Source organism: Xiphophorus maculatus, chromosome 2 (assembly GCF_002775205.1).
Source record: "Xiphophorus maculatus strain JP 163 A chromosome 2, X_maculatus-5.0-male, whole genome shotgun sequence".
NCBI classification, from domain to species: domain Eukaryota; kingdom Metazoa; phylum Chordata; class Actinopteri; order Cyprinodontiformes; family Poeciliidae; genus Xiphophorus; species Xiphophorus maculatus.
The window spans coordinates 669,264-690,138 of record NC_036444.1 but is presented as its reverse complement, the minus strand read 5'-3'; the positions used below and the strand labels follow the sequence as shown (position 1 = coordinate 690,138).

The 20,875-nt window shown below is 45.4% G+C and overlaps 1 protein-coding gene across 2 annotated transcripts in view; it reads left to right on the top strand.

Moving 5' to 3' along the window:
* Positions 1–20,875, top strand: part of LOC102230338 (G1/S-specific cyclin-D2-like) — a 125,933-nt gene that overhangs the window by 20,440 nt on the left and 84,618 nt on the right. Inside the window, exons 2-3 of one of the 2 annotated variants that reach the window (XM_023349136.1) lie at positions 11,787–11,906; positions 16,069–16,257. In XM_023349136.1, coding sequence (XP_023204904.1) covers positions 16,192–16,257 — 66 coding nt within the window. In that variant the 5' untranslated portion in view covers positions 11,787–11,906; positions 16,069–16,191. The remainder of the gene's footprint in view (positions 1–11,786; positions 11,907–16,068; positions 16,258–20,875) is intronic. The other variant, XM_023349131.1, reaches the window with a different exon arrangement.

Genomic DNA, 20,875 nt, shown 5'->3' with positions numbered 1-20,875 from the left:
ACACCATAGGTTTTCTACTTCAAAATTAAATAAAGTTTGTTTTTTTAAAAAAAGAAAATTGACTAAATTAAATGACTTTTTTTCAACTCTGGCTTCCAACCAGATCAGCAGATGCTGATGGAAGTTGATTAATTCTTGATGTTTCATTTCTGTTTATCAGAACTGCTGCATAAATAAAGCTTAGATTGATTTGCTATCGTTCTTTCATGTTTTGGTTATTTTCTAATTCATGAACCAGAAATGAGAAAACAAAACCAATTTTCATTTTAAAATACAAAACATCAGATTGAAGTAAAAAATAACTCACAGATATAAAATTATATATATTTTTTCCTCCTAATTTTAAAAACATCACCATGACATCATCGCCCGTATATGGCAGGCGTAAAATGTCTTTAAAATCACAATGCTTTAAAAACTGACACACCCAAGGTCTTCAAAATGTTATATTCATGCATTTTTGTTTATGAATATTTGCTTTGCAGTTTTAAAAAAGCGTCTCCCTGTTTTCTGAACGTCCAGCGACTAAAAGCTGCTGAGATCCTGCAGCGCCCCCTAGCAGCCTCCCTCCATCAACTGAGTCGTTTGTCTGAATTTTATGTAAAAGTGTTTGTTAGAAGTTTATTTCTTCCTCTGAGCGGAATGAGGCTGTTACCTTACCAAAACCCAGGCACACCTTGTTTCTTTGAATCCTTTGTCTTTATTTGCACCTTTCGTTCGTCTTATGTGGTATTTCTTGCTCAGGCGCTGCCTTCTAATGGAAAAGCCCCATTTGGTTTTGATTTGAGCTACACACTAGATCTGGTTGGTGTGTTTGATCAGACTCACGGCTGTGGCCTAGCAACAGTTTCTCAGAATCGTAAGTTTACACTTCAAACAAGAGCTCAACATCTCAGATCAGAGCTGCTGATTTAATACGGCTCACAAATATTATCAGACAGTTCTAGAGAAATCATTTTTCTATTTCAGACACGAGACAGAAATATGAAGTCGGTTCCTGAATTAGTCAAATAGATCTGGAAATTTTCACAATGTCTCATTTTTTCAGAATTTTAGTCATCCAACGACATCACATGAAAACGCTGGTGAGTGTTTACTTTTACAGAGCAACAGTCAAAAATCAGAGATAGATTTGTTCTTCCGATTCTTTATGAAATAATAAGATATAATAATAAAAAATAATAATAAATTATAAATAGTCAATCTGATGTTGGTGAAAACCGTCAGGAACAACCAAAAGACAATCTATCCAAACCTCGTCCGCCTTTCCATATAATTTACTTGGCCCCAGCCTCGTCTGTACCATGTGAGGTTTTCACGTTATGATACATGTTCACGTTATTTATTGACTGTGTCTAAAGATAAAGATATTTTAAATTTACTTGCCTTGTTTTTGATGTCCAGCAGGGTCAGTATTCAGTGACACCCTGTCAGTTTGGTGAAACGCTTCATGACGTCTCATTAATCCATCACTACTCATCCCAACTCTTGGCCACACCCTCAGTGTCTCGTGGCTCCGCCCACTTTGGTGACATTTTTAAATGGGTCTGGAGGCGGGGCTAAGCTTTCACTAGTGGGCTAGTTACATTGTAAACTAATAACTGGAGAAGTTAAACTACTAATCCAGCAGAGGGCCAAGTCACAGATTGGAAGTATATAAGTAATATGTTGGGACTACCGGTAGTTAACTCTTAATTATGGTTAGAAAGTTTTGATGGACCGGGTTTGGACCGGGTCAGATTATAATCCTTAGCCCCAATCTAAACTCCAGACCGCCTGCGACCTTTTGAGATCTCCTCTGAAACACGTAAGAGCTCAAACACCAAATGTACTTTAACATGTATTAATACCCACAACTGAAACGTCGTAGCGTTAGCACAGAAGCTAGGATCTGGGGATTCAGCCAATCAGTGACAAGGAAGACAAATGGCGCTTCAGGATTGGCTACTTTGCAAACAGCAGCCGATGGCGCGTCAGCTAGCATAGCATCCGGGTTCTTCAGCTTCCCGAGTGTTGACAAGGTCAGAGTTCAGCCCCTCTGGACCCCCTCCAGGTGAACCCGACAGTCTAGACCGGTTTCCGGATCCGCCTCCAGTCCTGCCTGGTGTCATTTCAGGCCTGTGTGTAGCTGTTGACCACGCCCTGCCGCCGCTCATTTGTCTCCACGCGTTAATGTTTGTGTCGTTTTTTCATTCAGTCCTCCATGGCTCCTCTGTTCCCACACTGCGCCCAGAGGTCGGTAAGCGGCTCAGCGTTTCAGCGGCTGGAAATCCCCCCACTGCGCACAATGAGGCCAGATATGATACCTCAGCACTGCAGGCAAGGGAGGCAGCCGGGGACAGCGCCGCTGCCTGGGAAAATCCTGCAGGAAATGCGACCAATTGTTGGCGATTGTATGGAGCGGCATTCTGATATGTGTTGAATAGGAAAGACAAGCACACCTAGCGCTGATCACTGCTGCTGTTCACAGCCTGTGAGTCATCTTGGTTTTGTGGATTGCTGTTTTTTCTTCAGTGGTGGCGTTTCTCGCCTCTGCAGCTCGCATGTAGCATCGCATGTTGACATTACTCAGAAAGCACCTGCTGTTCTAACCATCGCAGCTCTGGCTGTCGGGATGTGGCAGAGGAGCTAAAAATACAGATCAGTTTATTAATATGTCTTTGATTAAGGCAGTGAGGAAGTTTAGCAAACCAAACCACTGGAGGCAGAAGGACGAATGTTTTCACATGTTACATTTAAACTATTTTTACCCTGATTTTATTCAGATTTATCTGATTAATCATTAGTTGGAGGAAAATCCTCCATTCTGCTGGAAGCTGAACCTCCATCCAGTTACAATATATCTAAGTTAGCAGCTCTATTCACTTTATTTCTATAATAACAGCAATGATGGTCTTGAGGAAAATCATCCACTTTGGAGTCAGTTGGTGTCAAACATTCACTGCTGCTGAGCAAGCATGTGGCGACAGTGGGCAGCCTGGGACAGAGCCACGTTTAAACAGGTGTGGGCAGCATCATGTCAGGTAACCGTGTCCAGAGCGGTCCGGGACCAGAGTGGGTCCAGAGCAGAGCGGGTCCAGAGCGGTCCGGGTCCAGAGCAGAGCGGGTCCAGAGCGGTCCGGGTCCAGAGCGGTGCGGGTCCAGAGCGGTCCGTCATGCAGCTCAGACAGAAAGCCGGGCGGTCCAGAGCGCCATGCATTTGCTCGCCACATCACATATCTGCCAGGACTGAGGCCTCACACAGACGTCCCCACCACCATCAGAACCAGAACCTTTCACAAGCCGTCTTTCTTCACCGCGCTCAGGGAGAAACCTTGAAGGAGAGAAGGTTCGTCTTTAGAGAGACGGGTTGCTTTTCTGAGAAATCTGCTGGGAAATGTCATCTCCATTCGTCCTTCATGTGGTCTAAAGCTCCTCTTACACCATGTTTGCAAAATAGTTTCTTGCAAAACTAGTTTTACTTTTGATTTTACACCAGCAGCTTGACTTTAATGAACAAATAAAACCAGTGAATAAAATCAGGCAGGATTTTTTCATTTTAGCAGCAGTTTGTCTCCAAACCTTTAAGCAAAGTGACTGATGTAGCTGGAACTGATCAAATGTGGACTTTGCAGAGTTCTGTTGAGAACAGGATCTGTTTTCGCTCTGGGCCGATGGAGGCTCGTTAATGTCTGACTATTTAAAACCTGAATTATCATCAGTGTTCTGTTGGAAACTAACCTGTTTTCACAGCATCTGTTGTTAGGACGTGAGCGTCGGTCATCTGATTCGGTTAGAGTCGACTGATCTCAGAGGAGTCAGAGAACAGCTGCTGTCTGAGCAGAGGACCTTCGGTCTGCAGGTGGCGCTCTTCCTGACGAGTCCAAAGTTACACCAAAGGGCTGAGTTCAGGCTGCCGAATGTGACGAGTAGCCAATCAGAAAGCGAGTTCCTGAATCCAGATGACCCAACAACTGTCATGGTGGACGTTGGAGACGGACTCTCTGGGGGGAACGTTGATTCACTTTGACTCATTTCCTAATAATAACTATAACTTTAGTCATAAAGGACTTTCACTCAAAGTGCTGAAACAACTATAGGTACAAAATTAAGATGCATAAGACAAAGTAAACAAGTGAGTCTTTAGGTTTCTTCAGAAACCTCCACAGAACATGGCTGCCTGGAAAAAGCAGACTCTCCAAACATTCTTCTTAAAAGAGATTGAGATCAGAGAACATGGAGATGAAATGTACAGGTGAGGAAGACCAGACTGATATGAAGGCACCAGGTCATTTCAGAGACTGGAAGGTGAGCAGTAAGAGCTTAAAGTCTACTGGGACCGGACCAGGCAACCAGTGAAGGGATGGCGCTGCTGGACTAAACATTTCACAGTTTTGGACAAAATACGAGCGGCGACATTTAGAACATTCTGCAGACCTCAAACTTTTCTCCAGTAAACCAGAGGGAAAATGTGTGTGATTTTGAATGATGAAATTTTTTGTGATGATCCTGAAGCGATGAAAAGCATTCCTTTTCACTTTTTCTCATGAGACTCAGAGGACAGCACCTGTTTGAAGCACTCATTCAACGTCTTCATCCTGTCGCTGCTTGTTATGACGCAGTCGTTGATTTTCAAGGTAAAATTTTAGGACAGCTAGTGAGGTTTCTGAGGCCTGATAACCGTTAAATCTGCCTCATCAGCACTAAGAAACAGGAAATTATTGATAACCAGACTCTAATCGCAGAGACAATCAGCACAATTACCAAAGACGCATAGCAGCAGATCATCAGTGTAACGGTGAAAGCAGAAGGAGTAATCTGATTACTCAGTGTTTCAGCGTTCCTCTAAAGCAGCGGTCCCCTACCTTTTTAGTGGCGCAGACCGGGGGGGAGAGTGGTGGGCCGCGGCACTCCGATGTTGTTTTGTTACTCATTCTGCTGCAAGTTGGCTCAATTTTGACGCGCAAGACGTAACCGGTAAAATCCGGTTTAGGATTTTCAAAATAAAACATCCGGAAGTAGTTCATTATTTCTTGCGCGGCCCGGTACCAATTGGTCCGCGGACCGGTGGTTGGGGACCACTCCTTAAAGAATATTAGAAAATCATGAGCTGAACTGCAGGTGGTTGGTTTGCTCTGAGTTGTCTCTCTGTGTCGAAGTCTAGAATTATGCGCATTGGTCATAATGAGGAATGAGAAATATTCATGGCAGTATTCAGCAGCTTCATCAGTTTCATGTTTTCCTAGCATGTTACAGCCCTGGTGTGTGTTGGTGTGTATCGTCTCTCTGCAGAACGTAAACTCGGTGAGCTAAACTTGTAAGCTAACCTCCAGCTCACTTTGCAGACGAAGGAATGTACCGACGTTCCCTTCTGATAAGGAGAAAGACATATTGCAAGACCAGGACAGAGGCAGGAAGAGGCTGCGACTATTTTGGTTGATCAGTCCAATTGCGCCGGACGACTGGAGACGACTGCCATCTGATTGTTCAGGGATCCTCTGCCACACAAGCCACCGTCTCCAACAAGGCCTCTGTTATCTTAAACCTGGAGGGTGGCAGCGCTGCGGCTAAATTTAAACCCAAAAAGACGTTGGAAAAAAAGAGATGATGTCAGGTTTTTTGTTGTAAAGGACAATCTCCTTTGTTTCTGGTATATAATGATGGTTTGATCTAACAATGACTGCTTTTAGGAAAGGGTGGGATGACATGATGAGAGGACGGGAATGTTGGCCTCGGACTTTTTATAAACGTTGATGTAAATATGGAAAGATTTATGTGGAAACAGAAGCACTTGTTTGGAAAAAAAGCTACTGGAAAAGGAAGTGTGTCATATCTTCTGCAGCTTGCAGCAAAATCCCTAAACGATCCCTGAACTCTGAACTGACCCCTGACCAGGTGCAGCGAGGTGTTTTCATGGTTTTACTGCATGTTACAGAAACCTTCCAGGCAGAGGAGCGAGCGTGTGAACCCAGTAACACCATGAGGCCATGCAGATATTTATTGCACTGACAGAAGCACATGCGCTCATGAATACTAGAAATGGGAGGAGAATGAACGTATGTTACAGGAAATGTGTTCTTGTTTTAGTTTTACTGGTAGGCCAGGTCTCTGGCTGCATCTTTCTAACTGACTTCAGGTCTGAATCCCTCAGGGACCAAACATTCACTCAGCTAAAGCACCTAAACATCCAGACTGCTTCACATCTGAGACAGTAGAGGCATGAGCAAAATCAGAAGTAACGTGTTATTATGGATTAGCTGGGTGCTAAGCTCAGGTGTCTGCAAGTTTAGATTATGGACATTGGGAAGATTCAGACCAGATTGAAACTAGAGCTGCAGGTCAAACCAGATGAAGCCCTGACTGCATGAACCACCATCAAACCTCTGTCTCACACGCACACCCATGCAGCTGTGAATACAAGCGCAGTACCTAGAAGCAACATGCGAGCAGTCTCAGCGCGTCGTCCTAACAGTTGCCCCGGCAGACTTCAGGGGCCTCTGCAGCCCACATGTCGCCCACGCGTTCCTGTTGCTGCACTCGTCTTACCGACTGCTCCGCCTGAGCCAGCTGGTAACAGCAACACTTCCTCTGCTGAGCCACCCTGCTCTGCTCTCACCATCTGCAGCAACTGGCCAAAGCGTCAGGTTACCCACACAACTGGAGACCCACGATGCAGAGGACACACACACACACACACACACACACACACACACACACACACAGAGCAGCTCCAGTTGTGATGCCATATGTGGAGGTGCAGAGACGTCCAGATTGTTTATTGGGCTTCAAGATGCAGAAGAGCTGCAGACGGCTCACTGTTCCTGGAAGGACCTGAAACACTCAGTGTTTTAGAGCTTGATTAGCGACTCTGAGGAGTTTAGGCAGGGAACGGATCCCAGAAGGAAGGGAAAGGGGAAAAAGTTACACAATAATATCAGAACATGTCAAGTATTTTCCTCTTTTTCCAAATGTTTTAATGAAAGAACAGAATTGTATGAAAAGAAGTTTGCAGGATGGCAGCAGAATACACACACACCCACGTAGCCCCCCCCCCCACACACACACACACAATTTTCTTTCTAAGATCTGTGTTACAAACAAACTCATTGGCATTTCTTTTTAATTCAATTACTGTAAAGAAATACTGACCATATTATAAAAGCAAATATTTAAATTCCTTGATAGAGGTTGCAGTTTTAAAACTAGCAGAAAAAAGGTTGAACATTTTCCCCATGTTTGGATAAAAGCGTGCATCCCTGACATGTCAAATTACGCTGCTGAGAGACAAACGTGGGATTTTTCAGCTTACATGCATTTAAAGAGGAACAAATGATTCCTTTAGTTGTTCCCATCCAAATAAGGGAAAATTGGTCTGTTGGATCAACAGCCAATTATTTCTTCCAGAGCTTGTAGTGAAAAAAACACACATATGATTTACTTAAACAATTTAAAGTTTAAAGATGCGATCATACATGAACAACCCAGTCAGGAAAGAAATTAAAATTAATGCTTTGAAATTGGCCAATGAGAACACAGGCAGAGTTTTTATTTTGTAGCTTTCAGCAGCTCTGCTCTCTCTCATTTGGGCTGAAAACACAATCAGTTACAAAGTTTTCATTTCCAGCAAATGACCCAGAGGTCATGATCCCCATTACAGATATGAAGCCATCCATAAGACATTGGTGGAGGTCAAAATTAGGGGCGATAAATGTTTATGGTGGAAGAAAGTCACTAGCCTCCGTCTGACTTTTTCTTATTTCAAAACAAAGTGCAACAGAACATGTTCCTGTTTTTCTGCTTTTGAAGAGCAGAAACGATGGTTTGAGTTGTGATGCATTTAATGATCGCTGGTCAGAGCCAATCAGGAGAAACTGGTTGATTTCAATCTGATTATGTAATCAGTGCATCACTAAAACTTTTCAGCCTCCAACGGAGACCAGCGTGAGGAGAGGGGCAACGTCAGTCCCACCTGGAGTGATGCCTTCAGGCGCTCCGAGTTCAGCTCGGTGCTTAGAGACAGCGCCCCCGCTGGTGGTGAGCGCTGTCAGAGCGCAGCACTGGCATGTGGCTGCATGGTATCCTTGGGAAAGTTTACAGCTTGCTCTCCCACTGTGGATCATAGCTGGGGACAAATACCACATGGAACTGAGAGGAAGCCCGGCGGAGGGAGCACAGCCACAAGCACACAGGAATGTTTCACTTCAAAAGGAAAATGTTCACAGCCATCTCTCCCAAGTCCATTTATCCCTTTACTCCTGTTTCAGAAGATCTCTGCTATGCTTACCTCAGTTCAATATGTGCTTGAGATAACCAGTGTTTACCAGCAGGGATATCAAAGCTGCTGTGTTCCACCTGGAGGGTCGGCCCACCTCTGTGCCGATGAGGCGGCGAGTCGCTGGGCTTACCGTCGAGACACAGCGAGGAAACCATGAATCAGAAAAAACAAAAGAAACCATGCAAGAGTCAGTAAAAAAGCAACAACATAAAACCAGTATATGTGAAAACCATTAAAAACAAAGTCATATATCATGTTTTTGTCTGGTGTAAAAACAGGAAATGAAGTCTGTAACAGATAGGATCAGTAGAATTATAATTTTTAATAAATGTTGCACATGTCCTGCCTCGACATTCTAGGCATGCCGTATGAAGAAGCTGGTTGGCTACGCAGCTCTAAGATATCTGGGATGGTTTCCTAATTAATTGATTCATTTTATTAAATCAGAGTTGCCTCTAGCAGCAAATAGACAGGTTACATAAGGAAATGAACCTGTGTTAATATGACCTTTGACCTTCTGGATCATACAAATTTGAAAGTGTGTGTTTGAAGACAAAAGTTTCAGTCGCGTTATTTTAACGTGTGAAAGTGTCGCCATTTCAGATGGAGCCGTGTTGCAGAGACTCGGCTTTACGTCGTGGATGTGGCCAGTGGTTCGTTGGGTCAGAGCGATCGGCCGGCAGTCTGATGTGTGGCGGCACGCTCCGATCTGCCATGATCAGAGATGGGTAGTAACTAGTTATATTTACTTGATTACATTTACTAGAGTAACTTTAAAATAAAGAAAATCTTTTAGGAGTATTTTTAACTACACTGTACGTTTTACTTGATTAATTTCATTATGAAGTATCGCTACTCTTACTTGAATAAGATTTCTGGATTTTCTTCCTAATCAGCTGAATGAAAAACAAACATGTTTTATCCGAAAATTCACCCAACACAGACACACACCTGAAGTTTTTGTTAAAGTTTCAGAAGTTTTACATTGAAAGAAACAGATTGGAAATATTTTTATTTTGCCTGATTTTGTTATTGTTTGTTACTTATGAGTTATAATAACTTTTGTCCTTAAAATGCTAAACTTTCCACTTAACTTTATATTTCTGTCCAACTGATGTCATTTTTAAATATTGAATTATTGATAATTTAATCTGTTACTCAGTACTTGAGTAGACTTTCTACCAAATCCTTTTTACTCTTGATTGAGTAATTTCTTGGTTGGCTACTTTTTACTTGAGTAAAAATATGGTGAAGTAGTTCTCTTATTTGAGTACAGTTCCTGACTACTCTGGCCACAGCAGGAAGGAAGGAGGTGTTGATGTCATAAACTGCCTCGTCCTTTAACATCCTACCTCATCGACCAGCAGACTAAAGCCTAGAAAAGTCTGGAGATGTAGCACCTCGGTACCAAACGGCTCCATGATCAATAGAATTTGGTCTTTGCCATGGTGAGCGTTATTCCATACTGTTTTAAGATGCTAGCAGCTAGCTGGCTATACTGTCAACAAACAGGGAACCTTCTTAAGAGCGACGCTAGCCGTTACAGAGCAGCTAACGAGCTGCTAAAATGTGATATTTAATAATAATGTTGATTCCACATCTTACCTTGATCATGTTCCGTTTCCACTGATCACCTCCGACTGGAACCAGTAAAGGCTCCTGTGGGCTCATACTGGGAGCTCAACCGACTGATCCAACATGGCGTCTCTTCCTTTAGCTTCCTCCGCTGCTGTTCTTGAAGAAATGCCTCCGATTTGAGCTTCAATTGTTGTTGGTTGAGGTCCAGTGAGTCCCAGCTGTTTGAGTAACGGTACCAAAAGAGCTGGGGCAGCCTGGAAAGTCCCGCATTAGCCTAACAATTAATACTAAGCGTTTAAACGAGCGTTTAACGGCGACCTGATGGCTAATAAAGCTACAAAAAGCAGCCAGGACAGCTAATAGCGAGCTGCCGATGAAGTGGCTCTGCAGACTCTCTTTGTTCGCCGAGCTTTTTAAATGTTTCACAAATATCTGGTTTCCTTTTTTGTTCATTGTCTTTTTTTCAGAAGATAAATTCAGATAAATAAAATTAGATGGAACTGTATAACTTACAATAGTCTCATCTTTTATTGTAGTGGTTTAATTTGATGGTGAAAAATATTTTCTAAAAGAGCTTTAGAGATGTTTTCACCATCTTGTTCCCTGTGTGGGGCAGCCATATGAACTTTAGTTCCCATTCTGTCTTGTTTGTCTCGGTTTCAGGTTTTAATCATTTCTCTGACTGCAGAAAAGGGAACATTTAGGGGAAGTCCATTTGCTCACAGCCATGTCCTGACTTATGAAAACCAACAGACATCTGTTTCACCTGTCTTTCCCCTTTTGGAGAGTGACCAAAAGTAGTAGACCATAATTAGACTCATCTGTCTCATAATTAGAATGCTGTGTATTGAAATAGGAAGTCATGGAGGTTCCTTGATACTTTGGGCCCAGTCAGTGTGTCACCAGTGAAAACAGGTTTTTAGTGTAGCAGTCCTGAACTCAGACTGAGTTTAAAGACTAAAGGCTCGGCAATCCAACCCGAATGTTCTGGATCAACATTAAAGCAGTTGATTGGTGTGTTTTATAATCTTCTGATTTGGTTATGAAGACACTCAGTTGTTGAGTTATTGTGTTGGGAAGAGAAATCTTCACCAGCTGACCGCCTGGTTAGGCTCTCAGTCCTTCAGTCTCTCAAGCTCTGGTATTTCTAGTTTTATACTTGCATTATTAGTCATAACTTAACCTGGAAACAAACATAATAGTCATTTGCAATGCAGATAAAACATAAATACATTTGAATAAAAGTTTGGTTTGACTTTTTTAAGATGACTTTACAGGTTTTGGAGTTTAGATTGAGTTGTCTGCAGTCTGTTCAGTGTTTCTGTGAGCTGAGGAGTTTTCTGGAGGGGAAGAACAGAAAAGAGACTTTTTGCTGATTCATTTCAACATTTATTCTAACTTAATGAGTGAACCGACACAGTAAATAGTATTTAAATATGCATTTTTCAACACGTTTCATCTGTGGCGTTTTAAATCTGAACGATATTTCCCTGATCTTCATACATTGTGATATTAGTTTTTGATTTAGCACAACTTAGTAGATTTTCACTATTTAATTATTCAAAATATTTGATCTGTAAATTACTTTTAGTGTAAATTTTCCTTCTAGCTATATCATTGATCAAAGTTGATTCACTTTATTTTGTGAAGTTGCTTTAAGTCAGTATCATGCGTTTAATCTTTCAGTAAAATTAGAAAGTGATTATGTGTCTAATAATGTTCCCCTCCAGTCAGACTGGCTGCTGGTTGAAGCAGCAGGCGCTCGCTGTCCTACTTTGTATATCAGGTTGGTCAGATGACACATAAACTGGTTGTGTTGTGTGCAGAGGGAAACTGGGTTAGCTTAGAAAGATCAGAAGTCTTTGTGAGGATTCTCATCAATCTACCTTCATTCACACAGTTCATCTTTTACTGGGAACACCACGCTAACGGTGTGCTCCATCTTTATTTCTAGATCTGTCTGCAGAAACATCAGGCTCTGCTCTGGAGTCCAGAACCAATCTACAGCTGAAACCAGATATTCACACTTTTCCACAAACTGACATTAAACCAAACACAACTCTTTCTGTTTCAGGTCAGTTTCTATTTGCTTTATTTTCTGTAGAATCAGAAGTATTTTGTGTAATTGTCCTTTAAACTGCACAGCTGGATTAAGAAACTCGCGGCGCTGCTGTAATTTGGACCCGTTTCTCCTGACAGAACCGGCTGAACCGGCTCAGGTTTTCCTCCTGGACTCTGGACCCAGATGGAAACATCAGGAGGGCATCGGTTCTGTGAAGTGACGCTGCCACCGCCGTGCTTCACAGTATGGATGTGGTTCCTGTTTTTCCTCTGGATGTAACGATGGTGGTTATGTCCAAACCGTTCCACTTTAGTCTCATTGGACCTCATGTCTGTAGAAATGAAGATCTTTGTTCCTTTGGACATTTGAAAGGTTTTTCTGTTTGTGTTGGAGTAATGGCTTCCTCCTGGCTGAGCAGCCTTTCAGCTCATGTTTGACTGTGGATAATGACTCTGACTCACCTGCTCCAATTAGAAGAAAGTTACAAAAAACAAGCCACGTTCTCATTAGGGTTTCTGGCTTTTAACAAATAGAAATAATGTTGGTGATTCTGACCGGAAACGGGAGAAATTTGCTCTGATTTAACTTCAGACACTGAGAATAAAATGTGTGTTTTTGTTGGGTGTGTGTGTGAAGTTCTGGAGCGTATGTAAACATGTGGCCTCAGCTGTTGGTTGTTGGGTTTTAGTTTTGAACCCGGCTGCGTTCGGCCTCATGATCAGCTCTGATTCCCAGTTTTCCTGTCATTCCCGCTCCCAGTGGCAACTCTGCTGGAATCCACTCCTGCTGCTGCTGACCTTAACTGGAACCAGTTTGGGTCTCATTTCTCTCTCTTTTGTTAAAAACGGTCAAATTATGGATTTTCCTGGCACATGTGCTGTTTGTGATGAACTGCGATGCTGCGGTGGAGCGGCTCCACCGCAGCATCGCAGTTCATCACAAGTTGAGTTTGACGTTCGAAGTTGCTGACTCGTCGTCCTTCTGCAAGAACGCTCCAACACCTGGATGAGACGCTGCCGTCTCCTCTGATGATTGGCGCATGCACCACGGCTGAAATATGAATATATCTCGCTATGAATTTAATGACTTATTATCTGAACAAACTAATTGACAAATTAATTCACATGTGATTTTGAATCACCAAAATTGTGAAATAGTTTTTTTTTTTTACATCAGCAGAATACTGACAACTTTTACTCATTTGAAATGGAAACGCAGCTTCTGATCCCTTGGAATTGGGCCTCTGTCTCTTTAAGAAGCTGCGCCTTCAGCATGTCATCATCGCCATGCTCCTCCATGATGCTTAATACTTCACCACGCAATGTCTGGGGTCTGCTACTGTAAATCTGCTTAATGGTGACCCCAGAGGTCAGGGCATTTCCTGCCTCAGAGGTCAGTTGTTGGGGTACTTCCTGCCCCAGAGGTCAGAGGTCAGGGCATTTCCTGCCTCAGAGGTCAGTTGTTGGGGTACTTCCTGCGCCAGAGGTCAGAGGTCAGGGCATTTCCTGCCTTAGAGGTCAGTTGTTGGAGTACTTCCTGCCCTAGAGGTCAGGGGTCAGGGTGCTTCCTGCCTCAGGGGTCAGAGTGTAGCTGTGAGCTGGATGCTGATGCATGTGTGGGGTCAGAGGTCAGAGTGTAGCTGTGAGCTGGATGCTGATGCATGTGTGGGGTCAGAGGGGCGGTGATGAAGAGCAGCCTCCTCTTCCTCTGGTGGTTGAGGAGTTGCTGCTGCTCAGTCGTCCATCAGACTTTTGGCTTCTGGAGGAAAAGGAAAAGCTTCCATGAACACCGGCGGCTGGCTGGGGTTGGGGAAGGCGCGCCCCCCGTCCTGCGCCGCTCCCCGCTCAGACCCGCTGCTCTTAAACACGATGCTGGGAAAGAAGCCTTGCCCTTTCGGCCTTTCTCCGGCCTTTCTTTGAAGGCCTTTCTCCCCTCCAAACTCTTAACAACAAAAGGCAGATGAAGCCAAACGGGCAGTTAGCAAAGATTAGGGAGCAAGTTTGTGAGTTCCGCCTCTAGTGTGTGTGTGTGTGTGTGACAGGGAGATGCCATCTAGATGTTTTGGTTTGACAGTTGTTGGTGGTCCTTACCCCCCCCATCGTCTCTCAGCTTATTTACAGGTCAATCCCCTCCAACCTGCCCTAAAGGTCACGATCCTGCTGTGAAAACTACCAACAGCTCTTTAGATCAAAGCTGTGCAGTTATGATGGGGTATAGTCAAAGTTTTGTTGGATAAATAAATTTTTGCACTCTGCAACATTTTGGTTCTAATGCTTCTTTCAAGCAGCAAACATCGTTTCCTTCCCGACGTCACAGAGACGAGTCGCTTCTTGCCGTTCAGAATCAGCAGTAGCAGATGCTAGCTTTAGCACCTGTTCATGCTAATTGCTAAAGCTAGCTCACATGAACCAAAGCAGGCAGTGGAGTCACATTCAGCAACACACAGCAGCAATTCCCAAAGTCCAGACTCTGAGCTGGATCCAGACTGTTGAGCCGAGGCGGTCCCTGTGGAGCACAGAGTGATCCAAGGAAATAATCCAGATTAACTGGCCCAGACGGTCCAACGACTTCCAAAAGCCAAAGTGATGCTAGTTTGGTGTTGTCATAACTTCCATTTTAGCATCAATAGCATAAAGGATATATAACTTCAGTTTTATCATAAGCGCTGTTTCAACATGACTCCCATTTTAGCATTACTTCTGTTTTTAATTCAAAGTAAAGGAAGGAGGAAATCACAGATTCTCCCATTGATGCGGTTTTAAACTTCTTACTTTACTGCAACTTTACTATAAATTCTAGTTTTTAAGTTTTTCTCTTGAATTCATGAGCTTGTCCACAGACAGAATCTGTCATTTTTAAACTATTATCACTTCAGGAGCTGAAAAACCAGAATACAAAGGTTGAAGTTCAGAGACAGAAAAGGAAGCAAAATAATTTCAGGAGGGGAAATATTTTAGGTATAATAATGAATAGAGTCCTAAGTTTATTTTGCATCTCTCAGACCAGGTTGCAGTTCTTTCTAATATTTCCTGTTAGTTTAATCTTTTCAGATCTGATCTTAGCGTCAGACGCAGCAGCAGTCTACACTCTCCAGCTGATTGGATTAGCTGCTCGGCCCTTTAGTCTCAGCAGGAACCTGAGAAATGAAGTTTGAGATGATGCTGAGCGTGGGCAGCTGGGTGGCGATGAGTGGCGCCTCATTAGGTTTGTGTTTTCTGTCACTGCTGCTTCAGAAGTCTGGTTATCAAATGTCTGGAACCGTCCCAGCGCTGCGTCCAGCAGCCTGTAACGGACCAGGTGGTCCCTCCGCCTGCTGCATCTGCAGGTTTCATATTGTCACCAATCTAAACAACTGACTGGTATTTAGCTTGGTTGCAAATGAAGCATTTTTGATCTCATAGATGAATGAACTGATCTAAAATGTCAGTGAAATGTTTTATTTTCCATAGCAGAAACTTTTGGTTACTCCCCCCTGGGGAAATTCAGCCTAATCCTTCACCTTTGTGATGTAAAACTGGGAAAATGTGAAATGGTTTTAAAAACGGGAACCCTGCTCCACTGATCCTTTCAGGAATTTGTTTCCTCTGAGAATCTTTTCTGCTTCAGGCCTGAAGCCTCCAGAGACTCCATTTGAATCACAAATGTTTGCAGGTTTTGGTCAGTTCTGGGGTCATAAAGCCTGGTGACAATGACTTTGACCCCGGGCCGCTGCAGGGCGTCGCCCCGCTGACCTCTGCTACGCGGAGCAGGACCGCTTACTGTGAAAGTCTCCAGGATTCTGATTGGCTCCAGAAACACCAGAAACGCTTTGGGGTCAGTTTCCTCACTGCCTGATTCTGACTGATCAGAGATCTGCCACCACTGAGCATGCTCAGTGAAAGCCCTGTTAATGAAATGAATTAGGGAAATGCCTAAAACCTGCAGTGTTGAAAATCACTGGATCAGACGTCATCAGGACCAAAATAACATTGACTCAGTGAATCTCTTCAACATTGGTTACTTGGCTAGAACTGGATGATGGTTTGACGGTTGATCCACCATCAGTGGTCGACCTCAACCAAAAATCAACCATTCTGACTATCATTCAACGTTGAATCGCCTGCTATCTAGTAATAACGTCACTGATTCTCAGATTCTGCCTCCATTCTTAATCTGATCTCTGTGTTTCTTTCAGCTACTGAAGCATCTGGATTTTAAGGTTTGGCTTCGTCACAAATCAGCTCTGAGAAAAGAAGAGAGATGCGGCTGAAAACCGAGAGAAGCAGCACCAGAAGTGCGGCTGGGCCCAAAGCCCTGGATGTGGTTTCTGGGTCGCCTGACCCCAGGCAGCGGACCTGAGGTCAGCCGGGAGAACAGCTCTGAGGTAAGACCAGTGACTGATGAACTGGGATTGGCTGGTGAACAGCTCCAGATGAGCTTATTCGCTTCAGGAGGAGTTTATGAACTCGGTAGAGCTTTGGCCTCTGCAGGTCCCACCGTTACCCACTTGCTGGGCTCGGTTCTGCTGGGCTCGGCTGTGTTCTCCGCACAGACAGAACAAACCGACCAGCCATGGTGAAAAAACTCTTCCAATAGCTTCATGAGAGGAATAGTGTCGACCAGCGTGTGTAACATTCATAAATTTCTTGGATTCTCAGTGAAACGCTAAGAAGCTAATTAGCTTCAGCCGTCCTCCAGGGGTCAAATACGTGACCTTGTCCTGTCGTCCATTACTGGACCTGCCCTTCTGGTTATGACTGTTGGACCAGAACAGCGTTTATGTTGATGTTCCTGGGATTTGATGATCGGCTCCTGATGCAGCAGTAATAATGACGTCATTAGATGAATCCAAACTGCTCCCTCTGGACGGGACCAGAACCGCCCCGCGTCCACAGGAAGCGCTCAGCGCATGGAAAACACCTCCGCCCGCGTCAGCACGCCGACAGGAAGCAGAGCCGGGAGCCGCAAAGCTGCGACCCAACCTGACCCGACCCGGCGGAGCAAACCGCATTTAGCTGCAGCAGCTTTAAATAAACCGTCATAAAACACGAGACATAAATGGATTGGTCCCGTGTCACTTCCTGTAATGGCTGCAAGTCCAGTGAACTAATTTTAAAACCAGGCATTAATCAATGCTTTACTACAATCTACCTGCAATGCATGTGGCTAGTGTCAGTGTAAAGTCCTGACTGAATGAAAATCATTAGAACCTATTTACGTCACGTTAACGAAGAACAGCTGAAAAGTTACCGGGTTTATCAACTGGTAGCAATTTCGCTCCAACTCCTCCTCTTGTCATTTCTATATTCTTTGCATGTTGAATAAACATTAATGTTGTTTCCACGTATCATGTCCAATGTCCGCGTGTTTGGGAGTCCCCTCCATATTTTCCCCTCAGAAAACACGGAGGAGGATCAGCACTTTCTGATTGGCTACCTGTCACATTCAACAGGAAGCGTTAACGATCCCAGTCGGGGAAAAACCCCAGATTTAGATCGGAGCGGCAACAACGATCTACCGTAACACACCCACACACTACAGGATGATCGGTTATGAAATCGCAAGCGGAGGGGAAAGTAAGGAAGGGGAAAATCGGGACAAAACAAAGTGTGAATTATTGCATCAGGTAGTCGATGTTCCCATTTTTCTCTATTTAAATCTAATTATTACTGAAGGGCAACATAATATACAGACTTCATAATCTTTTGGTTGAATGCAGTATTTATTTACACTTTGGCTTTATGTTGTTTAGTTTTTATCAAGTACATTTTTTGTTAATGGAGACTGAGAATCCATTTTATTTTTGTTTTTGGTTGTTGTGTTTATTTTGTTTATCAGCTCCAGTGTTAAGTGTTTTTTGAAAATAAAGTGTATCTATCTTTGGCAGGAAATCACATCATTATTACGTCATTTACATTAAATCAGTGTAAAAAGTGTAAAATATACTGATTTAATATCAGTGTAAAATATTCAAACAATATTATCGTTTATCGCAATAATTTTTGAAACAATTAATCGCTCAGCAAAATTTGTTATCATGACAGGCCTAGCTGAGATCAGTGAGACTGAACTTCTTCAGGATCCGTTTCTGAGGCGGGTCTTTGTGTTTTTCCGGGTCAGCAGAGGTTCCGGTCTTTAATGATGACCTCTGACCTCAGCTGAGGCAGCGCGACCTGCCAGATGTGGTTTTGGTTCTTCTGGACATCCTGGGTAAGTCCAGGATGTCCAGAACCCTCCAGGTCGGCCTCCTGGAGGGTTCTGGTCCCGCTCCGGGTCAGGATTGATGTGGTTCTGGTCTCTGATGTCCTGATACACTTGAGCGTAATCTCTGCTCCGTCGGCTAGTGGAGCTGTTGTCGGTCAGTTTCCGTGGCAACGGGTCTGCGTGGCACAAAGGAAGCCAGTAAATCTGAGTAGATGAGAGTTTTCTTCTTCTGAGTCGTTTTCCTTTGCAGCTGCTGTAGTTTCTAAAAGTTCAAGAAACCATAAAAACTGAACTGAAGAGAATGTTGTAATATTCATAACAGTGACCTCATCAGGCACCTGCAGGGGACGAGGGGGGGCTTCTGCCCCTGCCCCTACTGCCCTTTTTGAGTTTTTTTTAATTTTTAATTTATATGTGTGTGTCAGGAGCCTGCTTGGGCCCTCAACAATAATATGTAGCTAAATATAATAATTTAGCTACATGAATGAGTCTGGCTGCCCTCGGTCTGATAAAGAAGATTCTCTGTTCCTCTGACTCCATGTTGTTCAGACACACAGGACCGAATCCATCTAACTACCTCTAACTAGTTACTACCTCCAACTACCCTTAGGGGCAAGATTTTTTACCCCAACATAAAAAGTTAGAAAGTTAGAAAAACTGTTTCTGTCTTCATAGTAGTGGGAGAAACTTCCTCACCCAAAATCAGAGAAACGTCTGGTTTGATTTCATCATTCTGCCCCTGTGCTGCACTAACTGCCCCTGTGCTGCACTAACTGCCCCAGTGCTGCACTAACTGCCCCTGTGCTGCACTAACTGCCCCTGTGCTGCACTAACTGCCCCAGTGCTGCACTAACTGCCCCTGTGCTGCACTAACTGCCCCTGTGCTGCACTAACTGCCCCAGGGCTGCACTAACTGCCCCAGTGCTGCACTAACTGCCCCAGTGCTGCACTAACTGCCCCAGGGCTGCACTAACTGCCCCAGTGCTGCACTAGCTGCCCCAGTGCTGCACTAACTGCCCCAGTGCTGCACTAACTGCCCCAGGGCTGCACTAACTGCCCCAGTGCTGCACTAGCTGCCCCTGTGCTGCACTAACTGCCCCAGTGCTGCACTAGCTGCCCCAGTGCTGCACTAACTGCCCCAGGGCTGCACTAACTGCCCCAGTGCTGCACTAGCTGCCCCAGTGCTGCACTAACTGCCCCAGTGCTGCACTAACTGCCCCAGGGCTGCACTAACTGCCCCTGTGCTGCACTAACTGCCCCAGTGCTGCACTAGCTGCCCCTGTGCTGCACTAACTGCCCCAGTGCTGCACTAGCTGCCCCTGTGCTGCACTAACTGCCCCAGGGCTGCACTAACTGCCCCAGGGCTGCACTAGCTGCCCCAGTGCTGCACTAGCTGCCCCTGTGCTGCACTAACTGCCCCAGGGCTGCACTAACTGCCCCTGTGCTGCACTAACTGCCCCAGGGCTGCACTAACTGCCCCTGTGCTGCACTAGCTGCCCCAGTGCTGCACTAACTGCCCCAGTGCTGCACTAACTGCCCCTGTGCTGCACTAACTGCCCCTGTGCTGCACTAACTGCCCCTGTGCTGCACTAACTGCCCCTGTGCTGCACTAACTGCCCCAGTGCTGCACTAGCTGCCCCAGTGCTGCACTAACTGCCCCAGTGCTGCACTAGCTGCCCCAGTGCTGCACTAACTGCCCCAGGGCTGCACTAACTGCCCCAGGGCTGCACTAACTGCCCCTGTGCTGCACTAGCTGCCCCAGTGCTGCACTAGCTGCCCCAGGGCTGCACTAACTGCCCCAGTGCTGCACTAACTGCCCCAGGGCTGCACTAACTGCCCCTGTGCTGCACTAACTGCCCCAGGGCTGCACTAACTGCCCCAGTGCTGCACTAGCTGCCCCAGTGCTGCACTAACTGCCCCAGGGCTGCACTAACTGCCCCTGTGCTGCACTAACTGCCCCAGGGCTGCACTAACTGCCCCTGTGCTGCACTAACTGCCCCAGGGCTGCACTAACTGCCCCTGTGCTGCACTAACTGCCCCAGGGCTGCACTAACTGCCCCTGTGCTGCACTAACTGCCCCAGGGCTGCACTAACTGCCCCTGTGCTGCACTAACTGCCCCTGTGCTGCACTAACTGCCCCAGGGCTGCACTAACTGCCCCAGTGCTGCACTAGCTGCCCCAGTGCTGCACTAACTGCCCCAGGGCTGCACTAACTGCCCCAGTGCTGCACTAACTGCCCCAGGGCTGCACTAACTGCCCCAGGGCTGCACTAGCTGCCCCAGTGCTGCACTAGCTGCCCCTGTGCTGCACTAACTGCCCCAGGGCTGCACTAACTGCCCCTGTGCTGCACTAACTGCCCCAGGGCTGCACTAACTGCCCCAGTGCTGCACTAGCTGCCCCAGTGCTGCACTAACTGCCCCTGTGCTGCACTAACTGCCCCTGTGCTGCACTAACTGCCCCAGTGCTGCACTAACTGCCCCTGTGCTGCACTAACTGCCCCAGGGCTGCACTAACTGCCCCTGTGCTGCACTAACTGCCCCTGTGCTGCACTAACTGCCCCAGTGCTGCACTAACTGCCCCAGGGCTGCACTAACTGCCCCAGTGCTGCACTAACTGCCCCAGGGCTGCACTAACTGCCCCAGTGCTGCACTAACTGCCCCAGGGCTGCACTAACTGCCCCAGTGCTGGTACCACCTGCTCTCTGTTCTGTACCAGGCGGGTCCAGCCCGCTGCTGATCTTTGCTGGAGCTTCACTGCTGGAATAAAAGTTACTGCAGAACCTGGACTGATAAATGAAG